The sequence below is a fragment of the Gavialis gangeticus genome, unplaced genomic scaffold (assembly GCF_001723915.1).
Source record: "Gavialis gangeticus isolate Ggan-Ray unplaced genomic scaffold, GavGan_comp1, whole genome shotgun sequence".
Classification (NCBI taxonomy): Eukaryota; Metazoa; Chordata; order Crocodylia; family Gavialidae; genus Gavialis; species Gavialis gangeticus.
This window is the reverse complement of record NW_017729019.1, coordinates 6295976-6323924: the sequence shown is the minus strand read 5'-3', so window position 1 is coordinate 6323924 and position 27949 is coordinate 6295976. Positions and strand designations below refer to the sequence as shown.

Genomic DNA, 27949 nt, shown 5'->3' with positions numbered 1-27949 from the left:
GGGAGGGGGGGAGGAGGGAGTGCCTCAACATTTGTATTTCATTGCAAAAAGTAAAAACATCTTTTTTTATTTGTACATACAAATCTGAGTTACTTACACTTTTTACAGCCCCCCAGCCAAGTATTTACAAAGTTTGCAATATATTAAATTATAACCATCCATAAAATTCTGCATTTGTTGCATATTTACATTAACAGCTACTGAAGTGTACAGTGTACATAATTCAAAACAGTCTTAATGTATTTTTATATATTTCTATAGATATCTATATCTACAGATATCCATCTATATCTATCTATATATATCTATAGAGATATATATAGATATAGCTATATATATATATATAGGATTGTTTCCCCAGCACAGCCCTGAGCCTTTGTAATATGTTACAATTAACCATAATATCCCCTATTTCCCCCCTACACAAAGATGATGCTAACAATACACTATCATTTGTTCGAGTCTCAAAAACAAAGGGAAAAAGCCAGTTATCTCCCATGTCTGGCTTAGTACAACAGTAGATCTACACTTTACAAGACCTATGGTCAGCAGCCCTGAAGAGCAAAGTAAGTACGTAGCTTTATGTAGAAAATACGTGAAGAGAAGAAAGTAGAAGCCTCTGAGAGGCTTATTTTCTCGTCATGGGTGCAAGGCTGCTGCAGCTGCTCCATACTTGTGGCCCGAATCTCCCTGCCTTCCACTGAATTACATGGAGCAGAGGGCATTCAGCATGCTGCAAGGAGAGGCGTGATCCTGCAACCCCTCTTCACAGTGGCAGGCCACTCACTATGGCACTGTTTGTGAGAAACAGCTGTAGGATCCCCTTTGAACCCAATTTTCTCTTATCATTCACAGCCCTTTTCACTTGATTTTCTCTTCAGCTACTCCATGGCTTTGTCTTTGCTGGAAAAATCAGGGAAAAAAAAGGCAGGGAAGGGGAACAGAGTTTTTACCAGGATATAACTAACGTGCATTAGGTGTCCTTGTACAATCAAGGCCCTGTAGCTTTGGCATCAAACTAGGAGAAGCCAACCAGAGGGGGCAGCACAGCATTGACTGAACCTAGGTAACTCCTGTCAAAACTAGAGATGCCCCACTTGCCCTGGGGTTTCATAGCAGGGTCAATGTAAATTAGTTATCCCCCTACATATCAGCAACCACCTGCCCCTTGCCTCCACACCCTTATGGGCAATGAGACAGCCTAAAGACCAAGTCAACACTGCAGGTGTAGCCAATATCCCATCCCTGGTTCCTTGCTGGAGGGCATCTGCTTTGCAACAGCTGCTGAGAAAGGGGCTAAGTGCAGTGAAAACTATGTGACCTAGTGGGCTCTTCCCCTGGAAAAACTCTCTGGGGTTTTGCAAGGCAAGTCCAAGGCTGAGAGCTGTAAAGCTGTCTGGGGGATTTCCATGTGCAAGCCCTATTAAAAATCAGCAGGACTTGGCAGCCCCAGTGCCCCGGGGGAAGCTGGAATATTTCCTGGTGTTGAAAGACTGGACATAACAAGATTCCTTTTCTCCTGCCTTCAATTATCCTGAGTTCAGAAACCAGGGAGAGAGGGATCATCAGTGTCTTCTGTTATCAGAGGTCGGCCTTAATCCATCCTCTGCAAGATACTCCCTACTGACTCACCTGGAGCAGGTGATCTTCCCACACTGGCAAGCAAAATATTCTGTTACCCTGGGCCATTAGGGTAATGGGTTAGGGAGTCAGCTTCAGCTGGTGGATTTTCACAGCAGGTCGCAAGCCCCTGGCATTTCAGTGATCACAAGTCCAGCTCCGGGCTGGCATTGAAGCTCAGGAGAGGGGGTGAATCTGCGTGGAAGGTTTTAAGAGGCACCTTGAAGAAGCCAGTGAAGGAGAGACAAAACAAGGAAACTTGGTGCACGCAGAGACTGTCTCAAGACACTGGGAAGGGAACAGGGCCCACAAATACCCAGGTGATGTTTGAGGTGGTAGAAACACACAACAGAATACACAGCATCAATGAGCTGGTCCCGCCACGTTCACTGCTAAGGTGGCTCCGTTACCCGAGAGGACGGCCGTTCTCTTACAGCCTCCACAGATCCCTGGGAAGTGGCTGGCTGGGACAAGGTTTAAACACATTTTCTGTCAGGTCCTAGGTCATAACCTGCCACAGCCTTTGGAAATGGCTTTCTTGGGTGACTGTGTGAAGTTGTGACCTCAAAACACAAAATCAGCAGGCGAGAGAGGGACTGGACTTGCCTGCAGCCTTTCACCTCTCTAGCCTGGACAGCACAGGTGGTGGCAGGAGCTGACGTTTCACTTTGGCGCACACAATCTCAATCTCAGTATTATTTGTGCGAGAGCTCAAATCCTGACAGCTAAGGCCACATTAAAGATGTTATGCTGTTTGCCCAGCTGCTCAGGACAAGGGTAGGCTTGAAATCTGGCTACAGATCAGGGCTTGGCACTGGTTCACACAGCACCAAATCTGATTCTTAAGTGCGGGAGGGGGGAGGAAAAGATTAGTAGACTCAGGCCCTCCTGTTCTAGTTCAGCAGTTAATGCTGCCTTTAATTCCTTATAGCTCTTGGAAGAGGACAAGAAAAAAAACACTTCAAGTTCAAAAACAAATGATGAAAGCTCCAAGGGGAGAGAGGCTGGGACGTATGCAGTGCAATCGCCCAGACACAGATCTGGAAACTCATGCAGAGCCCATAAATTGCACTTGGAAAGTGAATCTGCAATCAGGACAGATTTACCATCTTCTGTCCAACCAGCTGCAAATGCTCTGCTAAGATCTCTCTGCGCCGGGGAGAAGCCATTGTCAGGAAAGCCCTTCTAGCAGGCACACACTGGCTTCAAAATCTACTGCTTGCTAGACAGTCAGAAACCCGATTGTACTGTCGATCAACTGATCTCCTCTGCTTCCAAAAAGCAGCCAGGGAGCTGTACTGATGTGGTCCACAAAACACAGCCATTTCAACCACAACTGAGAACTGTCTCTGCAACTTCCTGCAAGTTACATTCAAGGACACTTAGAAACAACATTATCACTAACCCACCCACACTCTTAACACCCAGTCCATTATATTCGCTGCACGCATCTCCCATTTAAAACTTTATATAAACGGGACTAGGCACAGAAAAGCCAAGTGACTGCAGTAACCTCTTTAGCCTCCGAGCTTGACTTGAGAAGCTGCCAAAATAGAAGTAGCAAGTCACTGGTTCATGTTTCTAGTGCCTGGTCCTGCTGTTATTAAAGTGCAAGGTAAAACTCCCATTAACTTATTAGAACCCAGAGCTAAAGGGGGGCATCTGTGGATACAGCAATGCATATAAAATCATTAGGCTAAACCACACCAAAAACCGAAATACTGGGAGTTTTACTAACCTAACTCCAGGTGACACTTCGCTGCCAATTAAGTTGGCCCTTTACAGTGCATGAACATCCCCCTTTATGTTCTATTCTGCTTATGCTGTGTGTCTGTTTAGGGGCCAATCCTGCAAGCACAGACACACATTAGTCTCACCAGACTCAGTAGCAGTAACTCGAGTGATGCATATCCACAATGTCAGTAGGATCAAACCCTCAGACTGAATATTCTTTGGAGCTGGAGCTGTCTTTCTCTGTGCTGATTACTGAACAGGGATCAAAATGAGGCACTGAACCTGTCTAGGTCTTTTGATCATCATCGTAACAAATAATAAATAAGCGCACCCTTTGTTTCTCGCCTCTTGCTAAAAACCAGCAAGGGATGGAGAGAAATCTTCCCAGCCTGTTAGTTTAAACAGACCTAAAAATATTTACAAATGAAGAGAGTCTCGCTTCTCCTAACATGATTAACTTGCTTTCAAACATAAACACCGTAACTCCTCGCATCCTGCATTAACGAGCATGAGTTTATGTCCTGAACCACAGCCCTGGACTCTGACTTCAGTCTGACACATCTGTAAGTGATCTTCCACAGCAGAAACACAGACCCAAAGGATCAGGCTTGGGAGGAACCGCTGCACGTGCTGAAACCGATCCTCTCTTAAGGCACTGGACAAAGGAGTGCACAAGCAACAGGAAACATGTAGAGGCAGCTTGGAAGGGACTCAGGAAAAATATCAACGGTCATTCTGGAGGGAAATGGAGCATTGAGGTACAGAAGAAGGCAATACAAAAACGACAAGGGAAGAAGGACCTTTCAGATGAAGCAAACCCTAAGAGGCTGCCCTCCTTAAAATCCTGCCTACACTAGCCAGGGAAATTGGATCAGCACTTCCCAAACAAGTGCAGTGTGATACCCAAGCAAAGTCTGTGATTAAGGCTTCCTTGGCCACTGTTAGATTGGAGCCAAATTTTCAAGAGAAGACTATAATGGCTTTAGGCAGCCATCTTAGGACACTTTAAAGGGGCTTGGCAGGAGGGTAACTTTTGGTTTTTGGGGGTTTTTTTGAGGATTTTGAGTTCCCAAGTTTGCGAGTCAAAATCTCCCATCTCTGAACAGAGGGGTCAAAGTGAGACTGGACCCAGCAGAGGAACTCGCAGGAGAGCGGATCTGATGCAAAGACCTAGCAGGAGAACCTCATGCAGCACTTCCCTGCACCAAAGATGGGCTCCACCCAAAGCCACCATACCCTCAGAGTCACAACTGCCCCATTCCTGCCAACCATTCTGGACACAGGGAAAATATAGTGACCATTCACTGGATTCAGCCACTGCTGCTGGGAAAATGCAGAAGAGCGTTCGCAGCCAGACAAAAGGAGTCAGTGGCTAGACAGATACATTTGGCAGAGGAATGCTGCTGGGTGGCAGTCTCTGAACCCAGGCTGGAAGGCCTGTTTTGTCCCTGTGGCACAGAGCCCATACTGGGTTGGGGGAGAGGGGGGTTACATTATTATCTTTCTGGGGCACATAGTGATGCATGTTATGAGGGGCAAAAGACAGGGCAGGGTGGCACCTCAGAGACTGGCTCAGAGAGACTTGAGCTTTTGTAGGCAACAATTTACTTGGTCAGATGTAGGCACTTGAAGTAGGCTGTTGCCTATGAAAGCTCATGTCTCTGAACCAAGCTGCCACCGTGACTTCAGGCTAGCATGGGTAACCACCTAAGTGTTACGAGGGGGAAAGCACATGACATTTTTCAGTAACTTGTCTCCGTGGCAAACCAACCCCCTTAGCAGGCCCCAAATTACCCCTTTGGGGTGACGACTTTTATTCACAATTTTCTTGCAGTCTGCAGCTCCCCGTGAAATTTCGAAAGCACAATATTCACAAGTGACACAAGGCAAGTCTCATCCTGAGAAACCCCCGTGCTTGCTCTCAGGGAAACACCTGCAGTGCAAATCCATGGCTTACCTGAGGGTCAGATCATTTCAGCTCTAGTTTCTCCAAGGCATTTCTGAGAAAAGGCAAACACTACCTCAGAAGTCAGGAATACAGTTATTTTAAGTGCAAGGTCCCCTGCGTTGTAAATGTGTAGGGTTGGCAAACCTGCCTTCTCTGACATTTCAGCTGCACCAGCCTTAGCGTGTTTATACACAGTCTCTTTGTCCCCAGCGCTGCAATGTCCCTGCACTGAAGCAAGCTTCATTACCCCCACAGCTCTTAGCTAGCGGATCCATCGCAAACCACAACAGGTTCTGCTCCTTTGGAGTGAAAGCTCAGTGTCCAGTGCTCCTCGCTAGCATAGCCTTCAGGAAACACAAAGGAGAGGCGGTCTTAGACAGACATACAACTAGACATTGTTTATGCACAAATGTGATGGATGTGGGTCTAGGACAGAGTAGGATCAGGACCCCTGGTTTACAACTCCTTCCCAAAGGCACCTTCTTCAGGCTGTAGCACCACAGCAGGGCACTGATCAGCAATGACTCAGAGGACAAGGAGCCACTTAATGACAAGTGCCATTACCCGCAGCACTTTGCCCATGCTTGTATGGTTTCCACTCCAAGCACTGATGGACCCTGACCTGGACAGACATAAATGCTGAGACAACAGCCATTTGGTGAACGCAGATAAGAAGTTCCTTTGTGCTTGGGACCTCATATGATCCTGGGAACCTAGTGCGGATTCTAGAAAAGAGGAAAGGATCAGGCCACTGGCCTTGTTTACACACGCCTTCCTCCTCCACCAAAAGACAGCCACCACTGCCAGGCTGCTGAAGCACATGCCTATCCAATCATTTGGGGTGGTCGCCGTGCAGCTTGTCAACAGCTGTGCTGCCAGATTGCCAACTACATTCTGGGAAGGCACCAGTGGCTGAAGGGACTGTGGCAGCCAGAAGACGGTTGAGGGAGTGTCTCTATGCACCTTCAGCCAGCTGTTTTACTTCACTCAACAGAGCTGGAGTAACTCTGTTGGCAACCGGAGGGCTTTGCCGACGCAGAGGACACTGGGGTGTGGATACGCTCAACGCTGTGCTGGCAGAACTCCAGTGCAGACCAGACCTCAGACACAAAGCTGCATGTGCTATCATTAGGAGTCACATGGCTTATGCTCCACAGGGGCTGGGGTTTAACTCTTCTCTTTTGCTATGTGGAAGTGTTGCCTAGTATGTAGGCGCAATTATTTGGTGCTAGAAGCTGATGCTCACTCCTTTCAGAGGTAGTGAGAGTAAGACCAAGTTGGGACAAGGGGTCTGGAGCTGCAGCACTGATACTCACCAAAATCCCCAGCTTCTAGCTCCACCTTCAGTGTCTTGCAGTGTTCTCTGCATTTGTCAGAAGGCATGATGCTCAAGGTCAACTGGCCATTTCCAACAGCAAACACACTGTGCAGTCTGTGGGTCTACAACACAAGGGAGAGAGAGACATGGAGAGCACTGCATCGGAATTCCTCCCTGTCCTCAAAAAGCCAGAATCCAGCTGCGATCTTCTGCAAGGCTGATGTGGGCAGGTGGCTGCTGGATGGACAACTACTACTTATGGGTTTAGCAAAACACAAGCACATCAAAGCCCTGACTACACTATACGTGTGCTCCTTCACTCGCTATTTCTCCAAACTCCAACATCCCAACAGATAAAAAAAATGGAGAAGGGGGGATAACATGGGACTCCAAGGGAAGAGAAGACAGAGAACAAGTGGGCAGACAGTGGGACAGTTGGGAATTCCTTTCCCCCGATCTATCACAGAAAATGGCTATGAGCAGTTGTGCTAAACCAGCATCACAATCTTCTTCAGTAGAAGCCAAGCCTTGTCCCCACTGTTCAGATAAGAAAACTGAGGCCCTCAAGGTCCTACAGCAAGTTGGGGACAGAAACAGGGACAAAACTTAGGTATCCTCACTTGTGTTTCCCAACTTAAACAGTTGGATGGAGTGTCTGCTGCCAACTGCACTACACGGGAATGACATCAGCTCTGTGCTGAACATAGGTACAAGACCTTACTCTCTTCATGGCTTAGGTGATGCACAAGGATCCCCTGAGGAGTCCCTGCCAGACCTGCAGCCTGTGCAGACAGTGCACCAGGCACACACATAGGAGGAAAGCATTGCTGCAATGCATTTCTCACCTTATTCTGTAACTCTGGATGGTGGATGAGAAAGCAGCTTTCCAGGGAGACTACCTGGAGGAAGGGCAGCAGGGAGAAGGCAGGAAAGAGTTCCTGGAGAATCTGAGTTTTGTTCCTGGAAAACATTTTAAAGGCTAACATTACTGTAATAGCAAGCACTTATAAGGCTGCATCCTGTGACGGAGTGCTTTACAGACATTCATTCTCCACACCACTGTGGGCTTGGCAGATGCATATTGATAGCCCCACCTTAGACAAGACAACTGGGGCTCAGGCAGGTTAAGTAACTTCTTCATGTGGAGTCACTGTCAGAGCTGGATTAGAACCCAAGGCTCCCTGGCTTCTAGCCCTGTGCACTGGTTTCATCCCTCAGTGATGCAGCAAGGCACCTTCGAACAGGGGGTATATAGCATGATCATTTGGGAACAAAGGGTTTATTCCTCATTGCAGAGATCTAAAGAGTACCTCTTCCTCTCCTTTCCCTTTGCATTCAACATCATTAATCAAACAAAGTCATTACAAAAAAATGTGGAGGTGGCATTTTGTATGACACTAACTGAAACCACATGGATCATGTGCAGAACATCCAAGTCTATTCACGAGGCCAGAAAATACAGGATAGAGTTAGGGTGAGGCATGTCATTTTTAAATTGCTGCCTGATGGGATGACAGTGTTAATACATCTGTGTCAATATACAGATCATCCACCTGCCATTACTGATGACTGTTAATGAATGCTGCGTCTTTCACTTGAAGAGCCCTGTTTAACCACTGACCAACATACAGAATCCATTGTACCCTTGCTGAGCTTCACCACACTTCTTTGCTCACACCTGCCCTTTTTGAGAAAAGCAGCTTTAAGTATGGCACCAACCACTCACATAAGTGCCAGGGGGACTCGTACAAAATAGACTGGCCCCGCAGTGACAGGCAAAATGGAAAGATTTAACATAGTGTTGCTCTGTGCAGCCTGGGACCTTACAGGGCTTTCAAACTGTGCCAAAGCCTTAGACATACTAAGAGTTTTAGCACAGATCAAAGAAGGGTCAGCCCCCTTCTGTACTTCAAGATCAAACAGTTTCAACTGAAAAAAATGGGGTCCTTTCAAATCTGCTTCTTCCAATTGAGACCAGATGGTCCAAAGAAAGCCCAAGAAGTCATACAAGAATGCCTTGACCTTTAATGTGAAGAACAGCCCACACAGACTGCAGAGACCCGCATGCAATTCTCCATCTTGAGCAGAACAACTGTCCACTTAGATCAAACTAAAGCATTACACATCAGAGCCAATGGTCTCCACAGACTACACCTCTGCTAGGAAGAAGGGAGGTTGCAACCGCCTCTCCTTTCTTCTCCCATCAGATGGAGCTCTCCAGCCCAGGGCAATCATCTGAACTGACCAAAGGCCGGGCCTTCCTGGGGTAAAGTGGTGTACAACTTCCGCCACTCCAGTTTGCCTTGAACTCACCAAGGGAAGGCAAAAGGGAATTCATCTCTTGGATGGCAGCTCCAGAGTTCGGCTGCATTTTCTTCTATTGTAACCTCTGCCAATTCTGGGTACTGGGACTGAAAATGCTTCAGCTCTTCATATGACAGATACTGCCCTGTCTTAAACGAACATAAGAAAAAGATTCAGGGCATACACCTGGGCTATTTTCTCTCCCATTTCCACCCCTTGAAGAATACTGACAGCTATGCAGACTGTTATGTTTAACAATGAGGGTTATTAACCACTGAAACAGTTTACCTAGGGAATGAATGCCTTTCTAAAACATATGCTTTAGTTCAAACAGAAGTTATGGATTTGAATAAGACGTTACTGAGCAGGTTTTTCTGCCTGGTGCTATGCAGGATTTCAGATTACAGAATCATAACAGTCCCTTTCAGCCTTCAAATACATGCTTTACCTTGATTAGGAGAGGCTGACACTTGTGGAGTTTCTCTGGTAACTGTCCCAGGTCAGTCATTATCTGGAGATTGTCTACAGCAGAACAGCAAACACAGTCGGGAGGAACTTTAGAGTCATTATGTCTGCAAGCGAGTCCCCACCAGTCATGGCACTCTATGGAGATTAAGAAAGAAAGAAGGAACAAGGTTTATATCATGAGGAACAAAATGGAAAGATACAAGATTTCGGATCACAACCTCACCACCTCCCAGCCCAATATGGTGAGGATTACCAATGTCTTCCAAAGTTTATTACCTATTAACAAGGAATCATCAGGGAAGCTGTGTTAGGGTAACTCGTGTAGCTCTTACTGGCATCTTCTTCCTTGGGCATTATGTAAGGAAAAGGGGTGCAGATTTTGGAGGTAGAATCTTGGAAGGAAATTACTCTTTGTCAATAAACGTTGGAGGGCGGCAGGGTGGATTATGCCCCTGCCGGATGTCAATACTTGGAAGCTAGGGGAAATGCCAGTGACCACTTATTGTGCAACTAACCTGAAATAAATACACAAACTATGGAGCAATTCAAATATTTAACTTAGGAGCCATCTAGATTTATGGAAGGAAGTTGACAGTTAAAAATAGTTTCTTTTCAACTTTAACTCCACCTGTGAATTATTAAAGCTAATTTCCTTTTTACCCCTTAACATTATCTCTGCTTCCTGTCCACCATTCACCATGGACAGGTTTCCTTTGTACTGAGCTAGGCTCCTGCATGTGGTAGCACTGGTGGGTTGGGGCATCAGATACTTCAGGGAAATGGTTTGGATTTGCACAAGAAACTTGGTGAAATACGAACTTTTACATCTTCAGAATTTCTGCCCGATTCTGTGAATGTTTTGTGCCTATAGCCTGTTCTTGAGCAGTGAGCAGATTCCTTGGTGGAACGGGGTAACAGTTAAAAGGGGTTTCTGTAGAACTTTGAATCATCAGACAAAGCACAGTTAATGATTAATGCCATGCTGGCTCCAATGCTCAGAGGCCAGCAGGAGTCCACCCACCAGCTGTAAGTTGCAGGAGCAGGATCTAACCTCATAACAGCCCTACAAACCTGAGCCTTATGCCCCCAAGGAGTCCCAGTGACATCAACAGCACTGCACATGGGTGCCTGGGTTTGCCCACCCAGATCAGAAGGCAGAACTGAATTAAAGCAATGCAGAGCCCACACAGGGCCCCCAGAGCCTGCTCCCATGTAACAGTCCCTAGGAGAGGGTACTAGCACACTAAAGTGGAGCAGCTCACGTCTGAGGGTTATTTCCAGCTCTTTACCAGACTTAGGGCTTGCCCTCACAAGCTGGTTATTTTGTACTAAATCAAGTTGCCTCAAGATAAAAGATCTGCATACTCAGAATACACTTCCTTACCATAAAGATGGACGTGGGCTACATTCATAACAAACTTTCAAGATGTTCTTCTGTATCCACGAAGGCTAGAAACATGGTTTTAAATGAAAGTTGAGATGCTGATCTTCTCCTCTGCTACCAGGAGCCAAAAGCTCAATGTATGGGCATATAGGATCTATGTCTTCCTCTGAACCTGGAATCACAGCCTTTAGCTTGCAGTTCTCAAAACTATCTAGGGGAACTTGAGGGCTAGCAATTAGGCATCTAAGTCCTTTAGGTAGTTTTGCAAATCATAGGTATACATTAGCATTTTGGAGTTCAGGCTAAGTCATTAGGTATAATGAGTTATAAAAAACAAGCATCATACAACAGGAAAGTGGTTTATTTTCCTTACTCCCCAACAGATAGGGATCACCACTGTAGAAGATTATGGTTCACTGATTGATGATAAGGGTGGGAGGGTGTGTACGCGTGTGTCCTTCCACATCCTGTTCAATTCCTTATTACACATTGACTTGCAAAGCTTGGTTTCATGTACTACTGCTACGATTCAAACTAAAGAGGACCAAGACATCATTCCTGTTCCTTATGAGAATAACACAAATAAATAAAAGTGCTGTTTTTAAGAAAAAGATATCAACTGTAACATTTTCATTCCAAGCAAAAGGTCAATTCCACTCTAAGCACCCGAACAGTTTTTCAATAGCTTTAAGAAACTGCTGCGGTGTGCTTTTCCCATCCTCCCTACTTACGAGAGAGTGAAAAAGAAAATCTTTGTTTCAGCCACTGTAAGGAGTTGGAATTTGCAAAAAAATGAGCAAAACCCCCCAGTTAGTCAATGATGGGAAACAAAAGCCTGAAAGATCTCACCAGACTAACCCCAGATAACATTAGTCCAGCAAGAAAACATATCCTAAGACTAGACAGTGGTAATTCACAATCAAGAGAGGGACACTGAGATGATCGTGTCTGGTGAAATTCTCCAAACGTAGGTCTTGAAATTCTATACAGCGACTGGCGTAGCTGTCTGATACGTGGCCCTACAGACCCGGGCCCAAATTCTCTTTTGAACTAGTGTGAGACGCCTGCATTCTCAAAATCGCTTGATTCAGGAGGTTATTTATTTTCACTGTGAATAACCCATCCAAAGAGCATTCGAGAAGCATTATAAATGCGGCATGAGGGGCTGGTGGAGTTTTAATTAATCTTTTAGATTTATTGTGGAGGGTGTTAGCCTGCGTATCAGAACGTGTGTGACTGGCATGAAAAGTGCGATGGGAGAGGAGGGCTGGGCCTCTATGTGGAGGGAGGGAGTGATGGAGGGAGAATAGATTGTGTGTACCAGGGAGGATGATGTACGTACAAGAGCACACCGGGGACTGGAGCAGGCGCCTTGCAGTGTATTCCTTTCCTCCTTTTTGATTACACCCCTACATTCCTTTCACATTATCACCCTGCCCAGACACCCTGGGGGACTATTTGGGCTTGCAGTGTAGCATGCTGTGTGTGTGATCAGTTTGTAGATTTAGGAGGGTAAGCTTTCAGAGCAACACAGCCATTACTACTAAGCTACATCCATTTGTATTAAAATGTAATGCTATGGGCATGAGCATAATTCATTCCTCTACAGCCTGATGACAAGTGAGAGCAGCTGTAGTATCAGTGTGTACAAACACACATTACATTTTGGGGTGCTGGTTCAGTTGTTACTAGCTTCCCCCAGCACCATGTTCACATGGCCTTCTTTTCACAGAATGGCAACCAGCGTGCCGTGACCACCACCTATCATGGTATGGACATCAGGCCCCCGGGTCCACGACTTAACTCCAAGATCCTACTGTAGGACAGACAAACATATGGGCATTTCCCTTTAAATGTTTCAATGATTAAGTATAAGGGTTTTGGGCCATAATTTCCACTATGTGGAACAAATATTTTTCCTGTTATGATCAGCTTAAAATGACCTCCCCTCCCTTTTGACCTTTTCACAATCTCCAATTTTTGTCTGCCCTTTTGCTAGTACAAACAACTGCCTTTAAACTCACAGGTGCATCTGAGTGTGCAAACTGTCAAGTGCTGGTTTGCAGACAGCTGGATTGGAAACTAGAAAAGGGAGTTAATAGGCTTTGGCTCTGCTGTTGCTGTCACAGAATCATACAGAAGTAGGGCTGGAAGGGACTTTCAGGGGTCATCTAGTTCAACTCCCTGCCTGAGACCAGATCATCCCTATCCAAACCATCCTGTAGAAATCTGTAATACGTAAAACTATCATCAACCCTGACACAATGCAAGATGTAATACCCTAACCAGCCACAGGTAAAGCAGGGGAACAGCTGGATCTGAATGTCAAGCCCTGCCCCTGTCCCAAGCCAACAAAGCTAGTGGGAGCCTGCTCACACTAACCTGACAGAAAGAGCAGGATCTCCCTCATCAAGACATCCTATTCAGCAAACGCCCCATGCTGATTAGCAAGAGCAGGCGGTGATGCTCAACGTACGTCATCAAGCCCAGGCACCTTGCAAAGCACCTGTTCTCCCCCAAGACTTGGAGAGATACAGACAACCCTCATTTCCAGGATACTGCTGAAAATGTGTGTGAAGTGGAACTAGCTCATTATACCCCAGATGCTTAAGTGCTGAAGAATTTAAATATTTTAGGTGCATAAAATGTTAAAAGGCTGACACACTTCACTGGCTGACCTCTACGCCAGCTTGCCTCAAAGAGCTTCTATGAAATGCACAAGGTTCTTGGCAGCAAGACTCAGGGGACAGACAGACAGATAAAGTTTATGGTGTAATCAATGTTATTCCAGTACAAGAAACAGACAGATTACACCAACCCCTAAATCAGGGTTACGCTGTTCAATACAGCAGAGAATTACCCCTGAAATAGTTACAAGTGTCCATTTCATTTGATGAAATGAAACAGGAAATTACAGACTTCCTCCCCATCTATTAGCAAGGTGCAGTAATAGCTGCCTGCCTATCCCAGGATAACTGGCAGTCTATCCATTCCTGAGCTCCATGCAATTTACACCAGTAGATAAAACAGTGTACATTACACCAGGGTACAGGGATGTCCATCCCCACACCCTGCCAACAATACTAATGACCGTTTTCTATATGGACTCTCGGATGACTCCACTGCCCAGGAAAACCTGTTCCAGAGTTGATGGAAAGATTCCCAGAGACTGCAATGGGCTTTGCATCACATCCTGGCTCTCCGAAGTCACTGACAGTTTCCTTTAAGGCTAAGACATCAGGCAGGCTTAACTGTGAAAACTTAAAGAAGAAAATCCTCACAACCTGGTATATGTTTCCTGCCTCTTCTCCCTGAACAGGGTTGGAGTGGTCAAGGAAGTGTGCAAGCAGCAAGAAGTTTTTGGGAATATATTTTATTGGACCAACTGTATAGTTGGGAGAGATGTTAGACAAGCTTTTGGACAGGAAGGCTGCGTCCAGATAAGCGCAGACATTTGGTTCCTTGGGGACAAGTAGCAGCGGTGCACCATGCGCTGCAGCTACATGCCCCTGGGCAATGTCCGTGCCACATGCATGTTTGGTACATGGAGAGTTACCCTGGGGGCAGATGGGGAGCACTGGGCTGGCCCCACCAACCTTAACTGGGGCTCTGGGAGCTTCCCAGGGCTGCAGGAACAGCGATCCTGCTGGGCAGAGCCTGGCTGGTAGCCACAGTGCGGCTCTGGGCAGCCTGGCACTGCTGTTCAGCAGCGCACGCTGACTGTGTGCTGCTCTGTTGGTTTTTTCCCTATGGGTTTTTTTTTTGATCCCTGGATATTTACTCACACCCAAGGAAGAATACTCTGTACCTAAAAGCTTGTCAAACATCTCTCCCAAGCATACAATTGGTCCAATAAAATATATAATCAAAAACCCTTTGCCTCTCTCCCTCTGAAGAAGTCCTAGGTAGACTAGAACGTCTTCACCAGTAACAGTGTTCCCAAGTGCACTTGAGGAGCAGTACTGGGAATACTGGAGTCAATAGGGAGATTTGCTGACATCACTGAGCTTTAGATCAGACTTTTAAAGGACTCTTTAGTGCCCTAGGCAGAGGTGCTCCATTTCCCCAACTGCGATGATCAGTCTGACTGCAAATGTTTCCACTAACCGCCACCCAACGTTGCCTTTTATTTTTATATCCATCGGATATTTAATGCATTGTCAAACAGCACCAGAACAGTTCTCATCTGGGCGGATCATCAGATTAACTTCAGAGATCTGAGCCTGGACTGAGCTTGACTAATTTTACCCCAAGACAATTCAAAGGTGAAATCAGATTCAAGGCAGAACTTACAGGCACAGCAGTGACTCATCTAGCCTGCAGCCATGATAGTCAAATAAGAATTTATAGATTTTTAGGAGCAAATGAGATGGAGAAGAAGAAATCACTTATGTTTAATGCCTGTGCAGAGGTCTACATCTGTTTAAATTACAGCCCCTTAAAAACAGCCTTACAGAGAACCCTGGACAAGGGGGAATATTTCAAACAGTCTTTAATAGATATCTTGAGGTTGCTACTAACTCTTATTCACATTTTCAGTCCCTTTCCACACTGGGCTTTTCACTGAAGTCAGTGGAAAGGTTTATTAAGAAAGGGACAGAAGTTCTGGCCAGAAACTTCAAAGGCCAGAAGACCACTGTGGTCATGCCATTTGATCAAGTAACGCCTGCCAGAATTTCAGTTGTAACTCTTGCAGCGATTCCAAAAAGACTCATTGAGGGTCTGAAGCAGATCTTTTAATAAGACATCCAATCAATCAGCATGCTGCAAAACCACATCTATGCTGACCGTTAGGGCTGACCCTGAAGATGTCCTCAAGCCTCCATACACTGACCAACTATATTCTAAAGCCCAGCACTCGACCCTTGGCCTACCCGAACCCTGGGAGCTGTCCCATACCTCTGCATGCTGAGTTCTGCACCCCTTTCTGTAGCAATTAGCAGTGTATACACATTTTGCAGGGCTCGAGCACAGGAAGTATGCTAGCAGCAATCACATGATTTTTTATTCTTGCCTTCCAGCCCATCAGCACCTCTCCTCCCCTCTCTATTGCATGGATATGGTCATGCAGTATTTAATCCCATTAACTCCTTATTTTCCTCAAGGTCCACTCAGGTGGGAGTTGAGTGACAACCCTAGCAACCACCACAAAAAATGTGGCTTCTTGATGCACTGCCAATAAGCGAACACACATCTGAGTAAGCATGTAGAACGATCACACCAAAATTCAGGACTCTGGCTTCCTCTCTCTCTCATACACACACAGACTTCACCACTGCAGTGCTATTTCTCAGAGCCTGGCAAAACTGCTATGGTTTCGTGCAAGGGTGCTTAACCCCCGGCCCACAGAGCCATGTCATCCAGCCCCATTATCCGAAAATTTGGTGACAGGGGAGCAGCGGTAGCATTCATTGCCGCTCCCCTGCTGCCAAATGGTCAAAGTCTTTTATGATCAGGCTGCTTTATCTGGGGCAGGCTACTAAGTTAAACAACAGCTTCATTAAGTCAGCTGAAGACCTTGTCTTGGTGTTGCTAGGCACCCCACTTCTGGGCCAAGACTAAGCAAGGCTGAACAAAAAAACCGTCTCTTGGTTCCTTTAACCAGCCCCGACAGCACTTGATTGCATTTGGCTTCTGTTTGACAGACATTGTAGTCTCATCTTCCATCTGCTGTTGCTTCCGAGATGGGACCAAGCAACTGCCATGTTAGATGGCTGCGATTATTCCTACCCCCAAGTAGCTCACTTACTTTTTATTACTATTTGTTATTGGTGTTTTTACTGTGCTGTCTCTTCACGTGATGCAAAACAGGATGGGGCTTGCCCACAAAGTGCTTTGGGATCCAGCTAGATGTAAATGAGCTATAAAAAAAAGTTAAGAAAGAAAAAAGTCCAGGGATCTCCCAGTGCTTTGTAGACATTAATTAACAAATGTAGGCTTGGAGATACGAAAAAGTTCTCATTCCTGAAAACTAAAACCAGTGAGCTGAAACAACGTGTTCAAAATCACCCATGATATGGGCAGGACTGTGGCCAGAAATCACATCTTTTGAAACACTGTCTTGTGTCCCCCTACAAGGGCCAGCATTTTTCCCTAGGTAAAAACACCTACATTGCAATTACTATTTCTCCTCAATCAGGCGAGTAAGCACCTTATTCGTGTATAACATCATCTCAAAACAAGAATATGTACTATGTTGCTGTTTGAGACTTTGGATGAGTTCAGAGCAGTCCATAAACACTGCTGTGAATGTTATGGTAGCAGTATTTTTATTTTGGTGGCGCCAATCAAGGACCAGGATCCTGTTGTGCTAGTCACTGTACAGATGCACAGAAAAGATGGTCCTCGCCCTAACACTCACAATCCTCTCCCCCATCTCTCATCCACTACCCCTACTGTTTGGGGTAAGTGGGACTTATTTAAACTTGAAGGAAGAAGCATCTTCAAAGCTGTTTTCATAGCATCAACCATGGGGAAACTGCTTGTCATGGGCAAAATTCACTGCTATGAGCCATTGCCAACTTGCACATTTTAGTAATGGGGAATGGCTGGTCAAGTAACTGCAGTATGATTTTCACCTTTAGAGAGAGAGAATGGATAATCATTCTGATCCAACTAAAAGTGGAGAAATAAAGTCTCTGACTTAACATGAATAGTGAAATCATTATTCAAGTTAAGAAACAACCCTAATACCCTGAGTAAATCTACACTGACTGATCCGCTGACAGGTGGGGATCTGGTTGGCTGGAAGACCTTTCACGAAACCTGCACCTACAATTATAAGCAGATGCCCTCCAAGGTGAGCGGCACAATTCTGATGCCCAATACAAACAGGATGCCACCACTGGGCACTTCTGCTACATCTAGGGATCCCAAAATGTGTGTTAAGCTTCATATCCTCAAGAGGTGGGCGTTATTTATAGGCGTGGCACATCTGTGGCTTTCCATGAAAACCTTCGGCAATGAACGCACAAACTGCTGGCTCTGAAGGAAGAGAGAAAACACACACACACACACTCACTCTCTCTCTCTCTCTCTCTCTTTCTCTCTCTCTCTCTGGAGTCTTCAAAACGCAAAAAACAAAGAAAGTTTTCTGCATTCCAGGTTCCCACAATTATCTGGAGCTAGTTTACTGTCAGCAATTTCAAATAAACAAACCACTGCCTGAATGTGAGCCAAAGCAAAGCTGTAAAGCTTTGTATAAAACCCAATCTACACCGCCCTTCCCCACTAAGCCAGACTGACTTTTTTGTCTTTAAATGAGCCAACATGTGCATCTGTTATTAGGTCTCAGGTTATACTGCGCAAGGGTTGTTTACAATGAAGTTCAGATCAACTGGCAGCTGCAACAGGATTCAGAGGGGACCTTGTGCACAGCCCTATGGTTCCTGCTAATCTTGTCTAATAGCTTATCTTCCTGTTATGAAGCGGCAAAGAAAAAGGGTCCCTATGCGGCAGACGCTTTTTGCTGGGGGTCAAAAGGAAAATCATCACTCTCTCTCTCTCACCAAGTTGTGAGAGATGGTAGAGAGGAAGGACAATCCAGGGGGTAGAACAGGCCAGTCTGGAGGCCTGGGCCAAGGGAGACTAGGGTTCAAGTCCTGATTCACTTCAGATATGTAGGCAAGTGAACTGAAACTGTATTTCTTAACCAAAGGGCTGCAGAAGTGCCTGAGAGGGCAGAAGGGTAGGAGGAAGAGAAGGGCTCACTGCTCTCTCACCCCGGGACATTCCCGCAGCATCAGGGAACAGTCTGTTGCTCCACGATACTAACTCCTTATGTAAGTATTGCTCCTCCTCCTAATCTGGGCAGAATCCTCTTCACATCTGATGCACCAAAAACAGGATTAGGAGGTTATTTTACCATGATAGCAGCAATGCAGGACTTCCCTCTTATTTCAAGGGAGGCTGCTTTACCATCACATGACACGTAGAGACAAGATCTGTTAAAAGGAGTGGCTGGTGAACCTGCTGATAAATGAGTAAAACTAGCCTCCCCATTACTTTGAGCAGAGATAATAACCCCTGAGATTTTCAATAGCAATTTGGGTTGGAAATAATGTAAGAGGAGAAAAAATCCTGAAGCTTAGAATTTGGAACAGAAAAAAAAAAGAAAACACTCTTTGGCCGTGTCAAAATAATTCAGGAAAAAAACCTGATGGCTCTTAAGGGAAACAGAAAGGATTGGAAATAAGCACTGCACTTTCCATTTTAGTGTGTGATGATCAAAATGTAAAGCAGGGAATACATGCCCAGACATAAAGCTGTCATGGCAAACTGGGTGGCTTTGGAGACAGAACGCAGGTGATGGACTCTCACCCTTCCAGCTTACTAGTTCAAATCCAGCTGTGGCAAGTTGTGATGGAAAGCTTGTAACACATGAACGGTGTCTGGAGCTCAATGTGAAGTGAGTTTCTAAGGTCTCAGCCCATTTCTCAGGGGTCCATGTCATTAAAATGTTGACCCTAACTAACCCTCTCGTTGGCAACCTCAGAAGAGTGACCAAGGACAGAGTAGGCCATGGATGAGGGGCTATCCAATTTCCCCTGGGAGCATTCCCTCCAGGGCAGACATGAGGCTAGTGTGCAGAAAGCAGGTATTGCCATTGCCTGTTCTACATCTCTTTACTGGCAGGAGTTAAGCTATTCAGGGCTGTCAGTCTGCTACTTAAATTCACATTTAAAGAAAAGGAATACCAGAAATATGCATATTTTGATGGGAACAGAGGAAAGGACCCAAAGGAGAACCAGCTGGTCAGTTTGTCTAGCTACTTGATATCATATTCTTCACAGTGATGCTGGGGCCAAAAAGTCCCTGTGCAAAGCAGCTTTCTGTTTAGAGTACATACATGGCCCCGGTAGAATCTGACTGCTCCACAGCCTTCACCACGTTTATCTTCATAACACCCTTGCAAAACAGGGCAGTGCTCTTCAATATGAGAAGACAGTTTAAGAAACCTGCCCAAGGTGACACAAGAAACCTATTACAGAGCAAGGATCATAAGGCAGTCAAGGTCTGGTCCAGCACCCTACCTACCTACAATCTTTCCCCTTTGAAATGGACTAACCCCCCTCACCCACCATGTATGTAGCTGCCCTTTACCCCATATGATTTTTTTTTCTTCACATTATTTGGTCTCAATACAGATAACAAAACAACCCAGGCCCCAGAGATGTCCTGTCAAGCTCCTGAGAACATGTGCTACATAGGGGTCCTGAGCCAAGTCTACCCAATCGATCCAGCCGTCTTGTGCTGGGCAGACTTCTCCTTTGCTTCACGGGAAGCGCAATGTGACCAAGGGCCGGTGCTCGCTCGCACAAACTCTGTGTAAACCCGTTGGCTCAATTAGAGAAAATGCAAAACACATTTCTGCAGAACTTTTACTCAACCAATGAGACTTTAGCTGCCAACACTGGGAAAACATCTTTGAGTAAGTCAGCCAGACATAAGTTAAGGAGGGTGAGGACATGACTTGGGACTTGAGGGTGTGGGGTGGTGAGGAAAGGGTACACATGAAAAGGAAGCTTAAATTTGCATCCACCCTGCAAACAACCCATCAGGCACTGTCATGCGTCTGTGCCCTCAGTCTCATTTTTGGTAGACAAATGTAGACCCTACCATCCTCACAGGCACCACCATGGGTGGCCTCTGTATTGAAATTAAAGGTTACACAGGATAGGGAAGTGCTGCTGTGTTTACTACGCTGCTGGAGTTGATGCTGCTCTTCACAGTAATAAACACCGGGGTTACTCTGTAATAAACTTACTCTATGGTAATGAGCGGACACATGACCAGCTCACCCAACCCAGCTGCTTCATTGCTGGGTGGTAGAAGAACTGGTTTACATTGAGCAAACAGCTGCCCACCAAAGTGAGGGTGACTAGGGATGCAGACACCCGACTAGTACAGAAATGAAGTTTACACTGGTGTATAGTCAGCTCTTGCTTTCTGAAGGTAACTTTATCATGCAGTGACTCATGGTGGAGTAAAGCTGCACATTGTAAGTCTGCCCTGTTTTTAACCTAAAGTTAAATTAATCCAAAGTAAACACGTCATGTTCATGCAGGAGACAGTCATACCTGCCTTGGATCAGTGAAGGACTGCTTTCAGCCATCGGCATGTGGGATTTGAGTCCGTGTCCAGGCAAGAAGGGCTCTGCATGTCATTAGTAGTCTTCTCGGAAATGAACTCATTCTACCCAGCTTTACATTAAAGAAGGAAGCTGGCTTTGCAGAACTGGGCCCTTGTTTGGTTTCTGTCTCTCTTGCTTTCAACATTTTTTTTTTTTTGCTGTCTCTCCACATAACTTCTCCTTTTATACCACTCTGCAGCAAACACCTTATTTTTGCCTTTAAGACCATCACAATTTACACAGTCACAGAAACAAGTGGCACAACAAACTCAACACTATGACTGCTTGCAGGGTGATAAAGTTGGAACACTGAGAACATGGTGCTTGTCATCAGGACATGTTGCAAGTTTAACCTGTAAGACATCCAACAGCCTTCCAAACCAGAAAACTGGCAGGGAAAAGAACCACTGGCTTATCTGCTGCACCAAATCATTATTTCAGTAGCCCAAAGGTGTCAAACACATAGCCCCGCAGCCTACTGCCCCACCACTGCCAGAGCGTATGGTCACTTGGTCTGAGACCACCAGTCCTGCTACTACTGTCGCTGGCCCCACAGATCCAGCACAGGGTATGGGATGAGTTTGATAGCCCTGGAATAGCACCTAGAGGTCCTAATGAAGAGGTCCACTGTAACAGGCAGTGGACACACCCATACTAAGAAACATTGCAAACCTAAAGAGCCTGCAAGCAAAAAAGACAAGACAGGCAAAGGGTGGAGATGATTATCCCCAGGTTGAGACAGGGGAACTCGGCCTACGGGAATAAGTATTTGCCAGTGCAAAGCCTGCATAGTATGTCCTAGTATGTCAACAAGTCTAGTGATAAATGTTAAGGGAAACTACTTCCACCGCTGTGCTGGGTGATCTCTCAGTTTGACAGCTCTCATGGCATTTCCTCATATGTAGCTTGTATCCCCTCCCATTCTTCAAGTTCATGCCATGTAATGACCCTAAATGATTCCTCTTCCTTGGCACTACTATGCTTCAGATTCACACGTACTGCTACTCTCCCTCTCCTCGCTGCTCTTCTACTTGTTAAGTCAAGCAATCCATAAGAAATGAGGTTCAAGAGGACTGCTGGTCATTTCTGTAATGTATTGAAGTTATAAAGCAATAAAAACATCAAATGAAAGGATTTCCCAGACACTGGGGCTCCCTGTGGAAGTGCCTGGTAAGAATATTTTAGGTAATGCAGTGGATTTCCTCTTGGTCAAACCAGGGTAAATGTTTTACCTTTTTTTTTTTCCAGTTTCGGTGCATCCTGGGCTCTGTTTGCAGCCCAGATGCTGACACGGCAGCAGCCTTCACTCCCTGTTATTATGGGTCCTATTTAGATGGTATAGAGATAGTGACTAAGACAACAGTGAACTATGTTATTAAAAGAACAACTGAGCAGGAAAGTGGAAGCTGGGAATGTTTAAGTGATCCAGATCCCAGGCAGCAGTGAGTCAGTACCTCCTAGGCAGGGAGGAGTCAGAGCAGGTCCACAGCACCGCTCTTCTTGCAGGCCATGAAACTGGGTGCTATAACATTTGGAAAAAAAAAAAGCCTCCAAAAAGGCACCAGTCCCACAATGCTCCAAATCCACAAAGCCACAAGGGTTCACCCCCAATCTTTGCTTCCTTCCTCTCCCCACATCTACACTCTGGCTTCTTCCCACCCCAAGTTCCTGAAATCCATGCAGAGTTGGGGCAATGTATAAGAACTGAGCAACTTTTTCTCCCACCTTCACAGACCCAGATATTTCCTATTCCCCTTGGATACTTCCCAACCTCCTCCCATTCAGCCCTCTCTCACATTAAGACTGTGGACCTGAAGCCAATTGCTGTTGACTTCAACAGGAACCAAACTGAAGCTGCTCCTCTTCCTTCAAGACTTTTCACAATCCCAGCAATGGAAAAGGCTCCTCAGTAGCCTTTCCCCACTTGAGAAAACCTGTGATACACAAGTTGCATGTTTACAAAATACTGTGGCATCTTACTAACTAGATCATTTTAAGCAGAAAGCAGGGTAGTATAAACTAACTAGGTTCAGAGAGGCATGAGCTTTCATAGGCTACAGCCTACGTCATCATAGCTCACACCTCTCTGAACAAGTTAATCTATAAGGTGCCACACTGCCATGACTTCTGCCTAACACAACTAACTACTTTTCTCTAGACCATGTTAAAATATTAGAAGTGCAGAATTATCTGCTGTGGACATTTTACCACAGAAAGGAAGAGACATGTTTTATTAGCACCAATGGCATTTTAGTGGCTTGTGTACACCCCCCTCCCCCCACATCAATACCAACTGTAAATCAGGGCCTCTCCTCTACCCAGGTTTATTATTTTTGGCCCAAGAAATCTTAGTTTGCAAGCCAGGAAGTGAACAAAGGGGATACCCTGATCCACCCAAGTGGGCTTAGGTCATAGTGCTTGAGCCAATGGAACAAAGGGAGACACTGAGAAAACACAAGAAGGGAGCTAGCATTTCAAGAGTGACCTTTTTAGCTGCCACAGGAAAAGTCAAAGCCTGAACAAGGAACTCTGACACAATGAAGCCCTGAAACTAAATATAAACCAGGCTGCAGCAAGGACCTAAGTATTTGTTTTATGCTGGGTGGAGAGGCGATCGATATCATGCCACCTTCTTCGTCAGAAGAATTAAGAATGTTCATATCACCATCACCAAAGTCTCAGGAAACAGTTTATCAGCATTAACACAGGAACCCACGCTATTTCCCACCTACTAGTTTGGGTTTGTGTACACCAACCTGCTTCTATTCTGGTAAGAACCCAGCACAAACTTTTCCATTGCTGTTCTTTCTGCCCCAGCATCACCACGGGATCAGTGCTACAGCTACCGCATGCAATGCTCCAGCTACCCCATGCAAGGAGCTCTAAGTGACTTCAGTGAGACCACTACATGCAAAAGCTACAGTGTTCTTCCAGAGTCTGTTCCCAGTGCGTCACTAAGGTAAAGCTTCCTTTTTCTAAGTCAATCAGAATCATGTGGCGAAATTTCAAAACTCTTCCCAAACTAGCCTTTGACTCACAAAGTTACCCCCCTCTTTCTTAATCAAGAGTGAAAAGGCAGCATTTACAAAGAAATCTATCATGCTCCTCATTGTCCCCCTATCCTTAGCAACATAGAACTTTACTGAGACGCTTAAAGAAGAGACATTGCTTCTTCAATCTGAACTTTTGTCCCACAGTGTTAAATGCCAGAAAGAGAGAACATGCAAGAAGGGATTTGTGATTAAAAAGTAATAGAGAAAAATACACCCCAGTCTGTGCCTGTAAACTGGAAATTGCTTGTGGGGATTTCACTGGGGCTAATTTCATGCTCTAGCTGAAATGAAGGAAGTGATAAGACCAATTTTGGTGTCTCCATAGTAAAACATCTATTAATTTGGAGGCGAGAGAAAGATTCAACCAGTATACACAGTTAAGTGTTTAACTTAGTGTTCACTGTCTTTCTTGTCTCAGCATATCTGGCATGTTACAGCAAAGAAATTATTTTCTTACTCTCCAGCATGTACTTCTTGGCAATGGGCAAAGACAGGAGCCGGATATGAACGATGAGGGAGCCCCAAGCTTGGGCTCTGGAGAGAGTGGTTTCAGGTGGCAAAGGGGTATATGGCTGGATTATGAAGTACACAATTAGCAAGACTAGCCCCAGGATAAGCAGGCCCTGTGAAAGAAAACAGACATGATTAATTATGGTATTATAAGCAAGCACATCTTCAGAATCACTTAAACAGCGATGCTAGTAACTCAGGGAACTAAAGCTTCTTCATTAATTGGAACTATATGAAAGTGAAACTAATCTACCTTCAAACAAAAATATTGGCAGACAAAAGGTTGTATTTTTAAAACACAACAATAGAGATATCCTATGCCAGGGGGCTGAGAAATATCTGAAAACAGTCCTGAATTCCTGCTGCCTAGCCAAATAATAAACTTGCATTTCCACGGCACCCCTTAGGCATGGCTTTATAAAGTACTTTGCCAACATTATCCAAGCCTCAAAACACTCTGGGGGAGTAGGCATGAGTTACCTTAGCTGCGTAAAGCTCTAAATAAACCAGAGATTAGGTGACTTTTCTTAGACGTCACAGTGAATCAAGAACCCAGCAACGGAAACTGGAATTCCCAATGCTCTGCTCTAACCATGAGACCGCCTGCCTAACTACACAGCATTTGTGCATTTCTAGGAGTGACAAACCTTGACTCTTTTTGTCAAAAGAGAGTGGTTCAAAGAGAGTTGCAGAAGCAGTATTAAAGTATTGCTGCCTATAATTTGAATGGGAAATCTTTCATCATAAACATCTTGACCTCACCTATGGAATATTGCCCACAGCCAAGTAATAAGTTGTACCTATACTGCTGCTTTCAATCAAGGATCTTAAAGCGCTTTCCCAGCTTTAAGCAAAGAATCATAGAAAATGAGGCTTGGAAGGGACCTCAGGTGGTCACACCCAGTCCAACCCCCTGCTCCAAGCAGGACCATCCCCAACTAGATTATCCCAGCTTTGTCTAGCTGGATCTTAAGAACCTCCAAGGATGGAGATTTCTGGGTTACCTGTTCCCATGCTTTACTGTCCTCTTAGTGAGAGAGTTTTTCCTAATATCCAACTTAAACTTCCCTTCCTGCAACTTCAGACCTTTGCTCCTTCCTTGTTCTGTCCTCTGCCACCACTGAGAACAGTCTCGCTCCATCTCCTTCGGAACCACCCTTCAGGTAGCTGAAGGCTGCTATTAAATCCCCTCTCAGTCTTCTCTTGTCTAGACTAGATAAGCCCAGTTCCCTCAGCCTCTCCTCACAAGTCATGTCCCATAGCCCCTGAACCATTTTTGTTACCCTTTGCTAGACTCTCTCTAATTTATCCACCTCCTTTCTGTAGTGGGGAGCACAAAACTAGACACAGTACTCCAGATGTGGCCTCACCAGTGCCTAACAGAGGGGAATAATCACTTCTCTTGACCTGCTGGCAACATACCTACCAATGCAGCCCAATATGCCGTTAGCCTTCTTGGCAACAAGGGCACACTGTTGGCTCATTGTTGGCTTATTGTCCACTGTAACCCCAAGGTCCTTTTCTGCAGAGCTGCTGCCCAGCCAGTCAGCCCCCAGCCTGTACTGGTGCATGGGATTGTTCTGTCCCAAGTGCAGGACTTTGAACCTTATTGAACCCCATGAGATCCCTTTTGGTCCAATCCTCTAATTTGTCTAGGTCTCTCTGAATCCTAAGCCTACCCTCCAGCATATGTACTACTCCTGACAACTTGGTGTAATCTGATAACTTGCTGAGTGTGCACTCTATGCCATCTTCCATGTCTTTGATGAAGCCACTGAGAAAAACTGGCCCTGGGTCCTCCACTCCACTTGATACTGCCTGCCAACTAGACATTAAGCCATTGACTCTGCGTCAATGGATCTCTCCCAATCGCCATAAGCTTTCAAAAATGATAGCCAGAGGCTCTGCAATCTTGTCGACCAACTCCCTCAGCACCCTCAGGTGCATCCCATCCAACCCCATGGATCTGTGTATGTCCAGCTTTTCTAAATAGTCCCTAACCTGTTTTTTTTTTTTTTTTTTTTTTTTTTTTTTTTTTTTTTTTTTTACCAGTTGGCTGCTCACCTCCTCCCCAGACTGTGCTGCCTGGTACAGCAGTCTGGAAGCTGACCTTACCTGTGAAGACTGAGGTGTATTGGGCACTTCAGCCTTCTCTGCGTCCTCTGTACTAGGTTGTTTCCCCCATTCAGTAAGGGACCCACACTTTTCCTCGTCCTCCTCTTGTTACACACATACTTGTGGAAACCCTTCTTGTCACCCTTTACGCCCCTTGCTAACCGCAAGTCCAACTGTGCTCTGGCCTTCCCGACTTCATTCCTGCATGACTAAGCAATACTCTTATACTCCTCCCTAGTTGTTTGTCCAAGTTTCCACTTCTTATAAGCTTCTTTTTTGTGATTTAGTTTACTGAAGGGATCCCTGCTAAGCTGAGCTGGTCTTCTGCCATACTTGCCAGTCTTCCTGCACATCAGGATGGCTTGTTCCTGCATTCTTAGCAAGGTTTCTTTAAATTACAGCCAGCTCTCTTGGACTCCTCTCCCCCTTAGACTGGCTTCCCAGGGGATCCTACCCATGAGTTCCTTGAGCAAGTCAGAGTCTCTTTTTCTGAAGTCCACATCCTTGCTTTGCTGCTCTCCTTCCTTCCTTTCCTCAAGAGCCTGAAATCAAGGATCCTGGCAGCACACCCATTCCACAGGCTTAAAGACAGATGCAGGGAGCTACAACTTGATATCAGCAATCTGTGACAGAGCCAGGCACAGAACCCACATCTCTCAATTCTCATTCACGATCTTTGACCCAAGGCTGCCCTTCTGTGCTATTAAATCATGCTGGGACATCAAAGGTTCATTGCAAGTGCTGACAGGGTTGAGTCTTAACCTTGAGAACTAGGCCCACATTCTGTTAAACATTTTAAGGGGAAGCTCATCTTTCAATTCACTGGGACAGAGCCAAAGTGCAGGCAACTTATCTTTTTGTTTAAACATTCTCACTGGGGAATGGGTGCAGGAAGATACAAGTGGCCATTTATAGTAAAATCAGACAGACTCATCAAGAAAATCATGGATAAATACACCATCACCAACACCCATGTCATCCACCTGTGCACGTGAGAAAGACATTTTACCTTGCAAAGACCCATCAAATGAGGGTACCGTGGGGGTCCCCTTTGCGGCTCATTTTTCTCCAAGAGCTGCTTGACAAACTTCTCAATAGCTTTTTCTGACATTCCACATTGGTATCCAGTCTGTCTCACCAGGTCGATGGTCTCTGATAGCTTGTCATAAATGCTGGGTTCGCTGGCTGAAAGCTCCATGGCTTCCAGGGAACAATCCCTGTAGAAAGAATCAACAGTCAGGACCTCCACCTTTTAAAAGCCTCATGTGGGCAGCCCAAGGTTACCACTTCCAGAAAATCACAAGAGTTTATACCTCAAGGTGAAGAAGGAGGTTTCTTTTCAGCAGAATCTAAGGCTTATTGC

General features: G+C 45.5%; 1 protein-coding gene across 1 annotated transcript in view; it reads right to left on the bottom strand.

The window, feature by feature from the left end:
• Window positions 1-51: 51 nt before the first annotated feature.
• The window catches only part of CUNH6orf89 (chromosome unknown C6orf89 homolog), a 34109-nt gene continuing 6211 nt past the window's right edge, over window positions 52-27949 (bottom strand). The window contains exons 2-8 of the mRNA XM_019513915.1: window positions 27596-27803; window positions 24419-24584; window positions 9373-9527; window positions 8934-9073; window positions 7466-7580; window positions 6619-6742; window positions 52-5646 (exon numbers count right to left, since the gene is read on the bottom strand). Coding sequence (XP_019369460.1) covers window positions 5561-5646; window positions 6619-6742; window positions 7466-7580; window positions 8934-9073; window positions 9373-9527; window positions 24419-24584; window positions 27596-27784 — 975 coding nt within the window. The 5' untranslated portion in view covers window positions 27785-27803 and the 3' untranslated portion in view covers window positions 52-5560. The remainder of the gene's footprint in view (window positions 5647-6618; window positions 6743-7465; window positions 7581-8933; window positions 9074-9372; window positions 9528-24418; window positions 24585-27595; window positions 27804-27949) is intronic.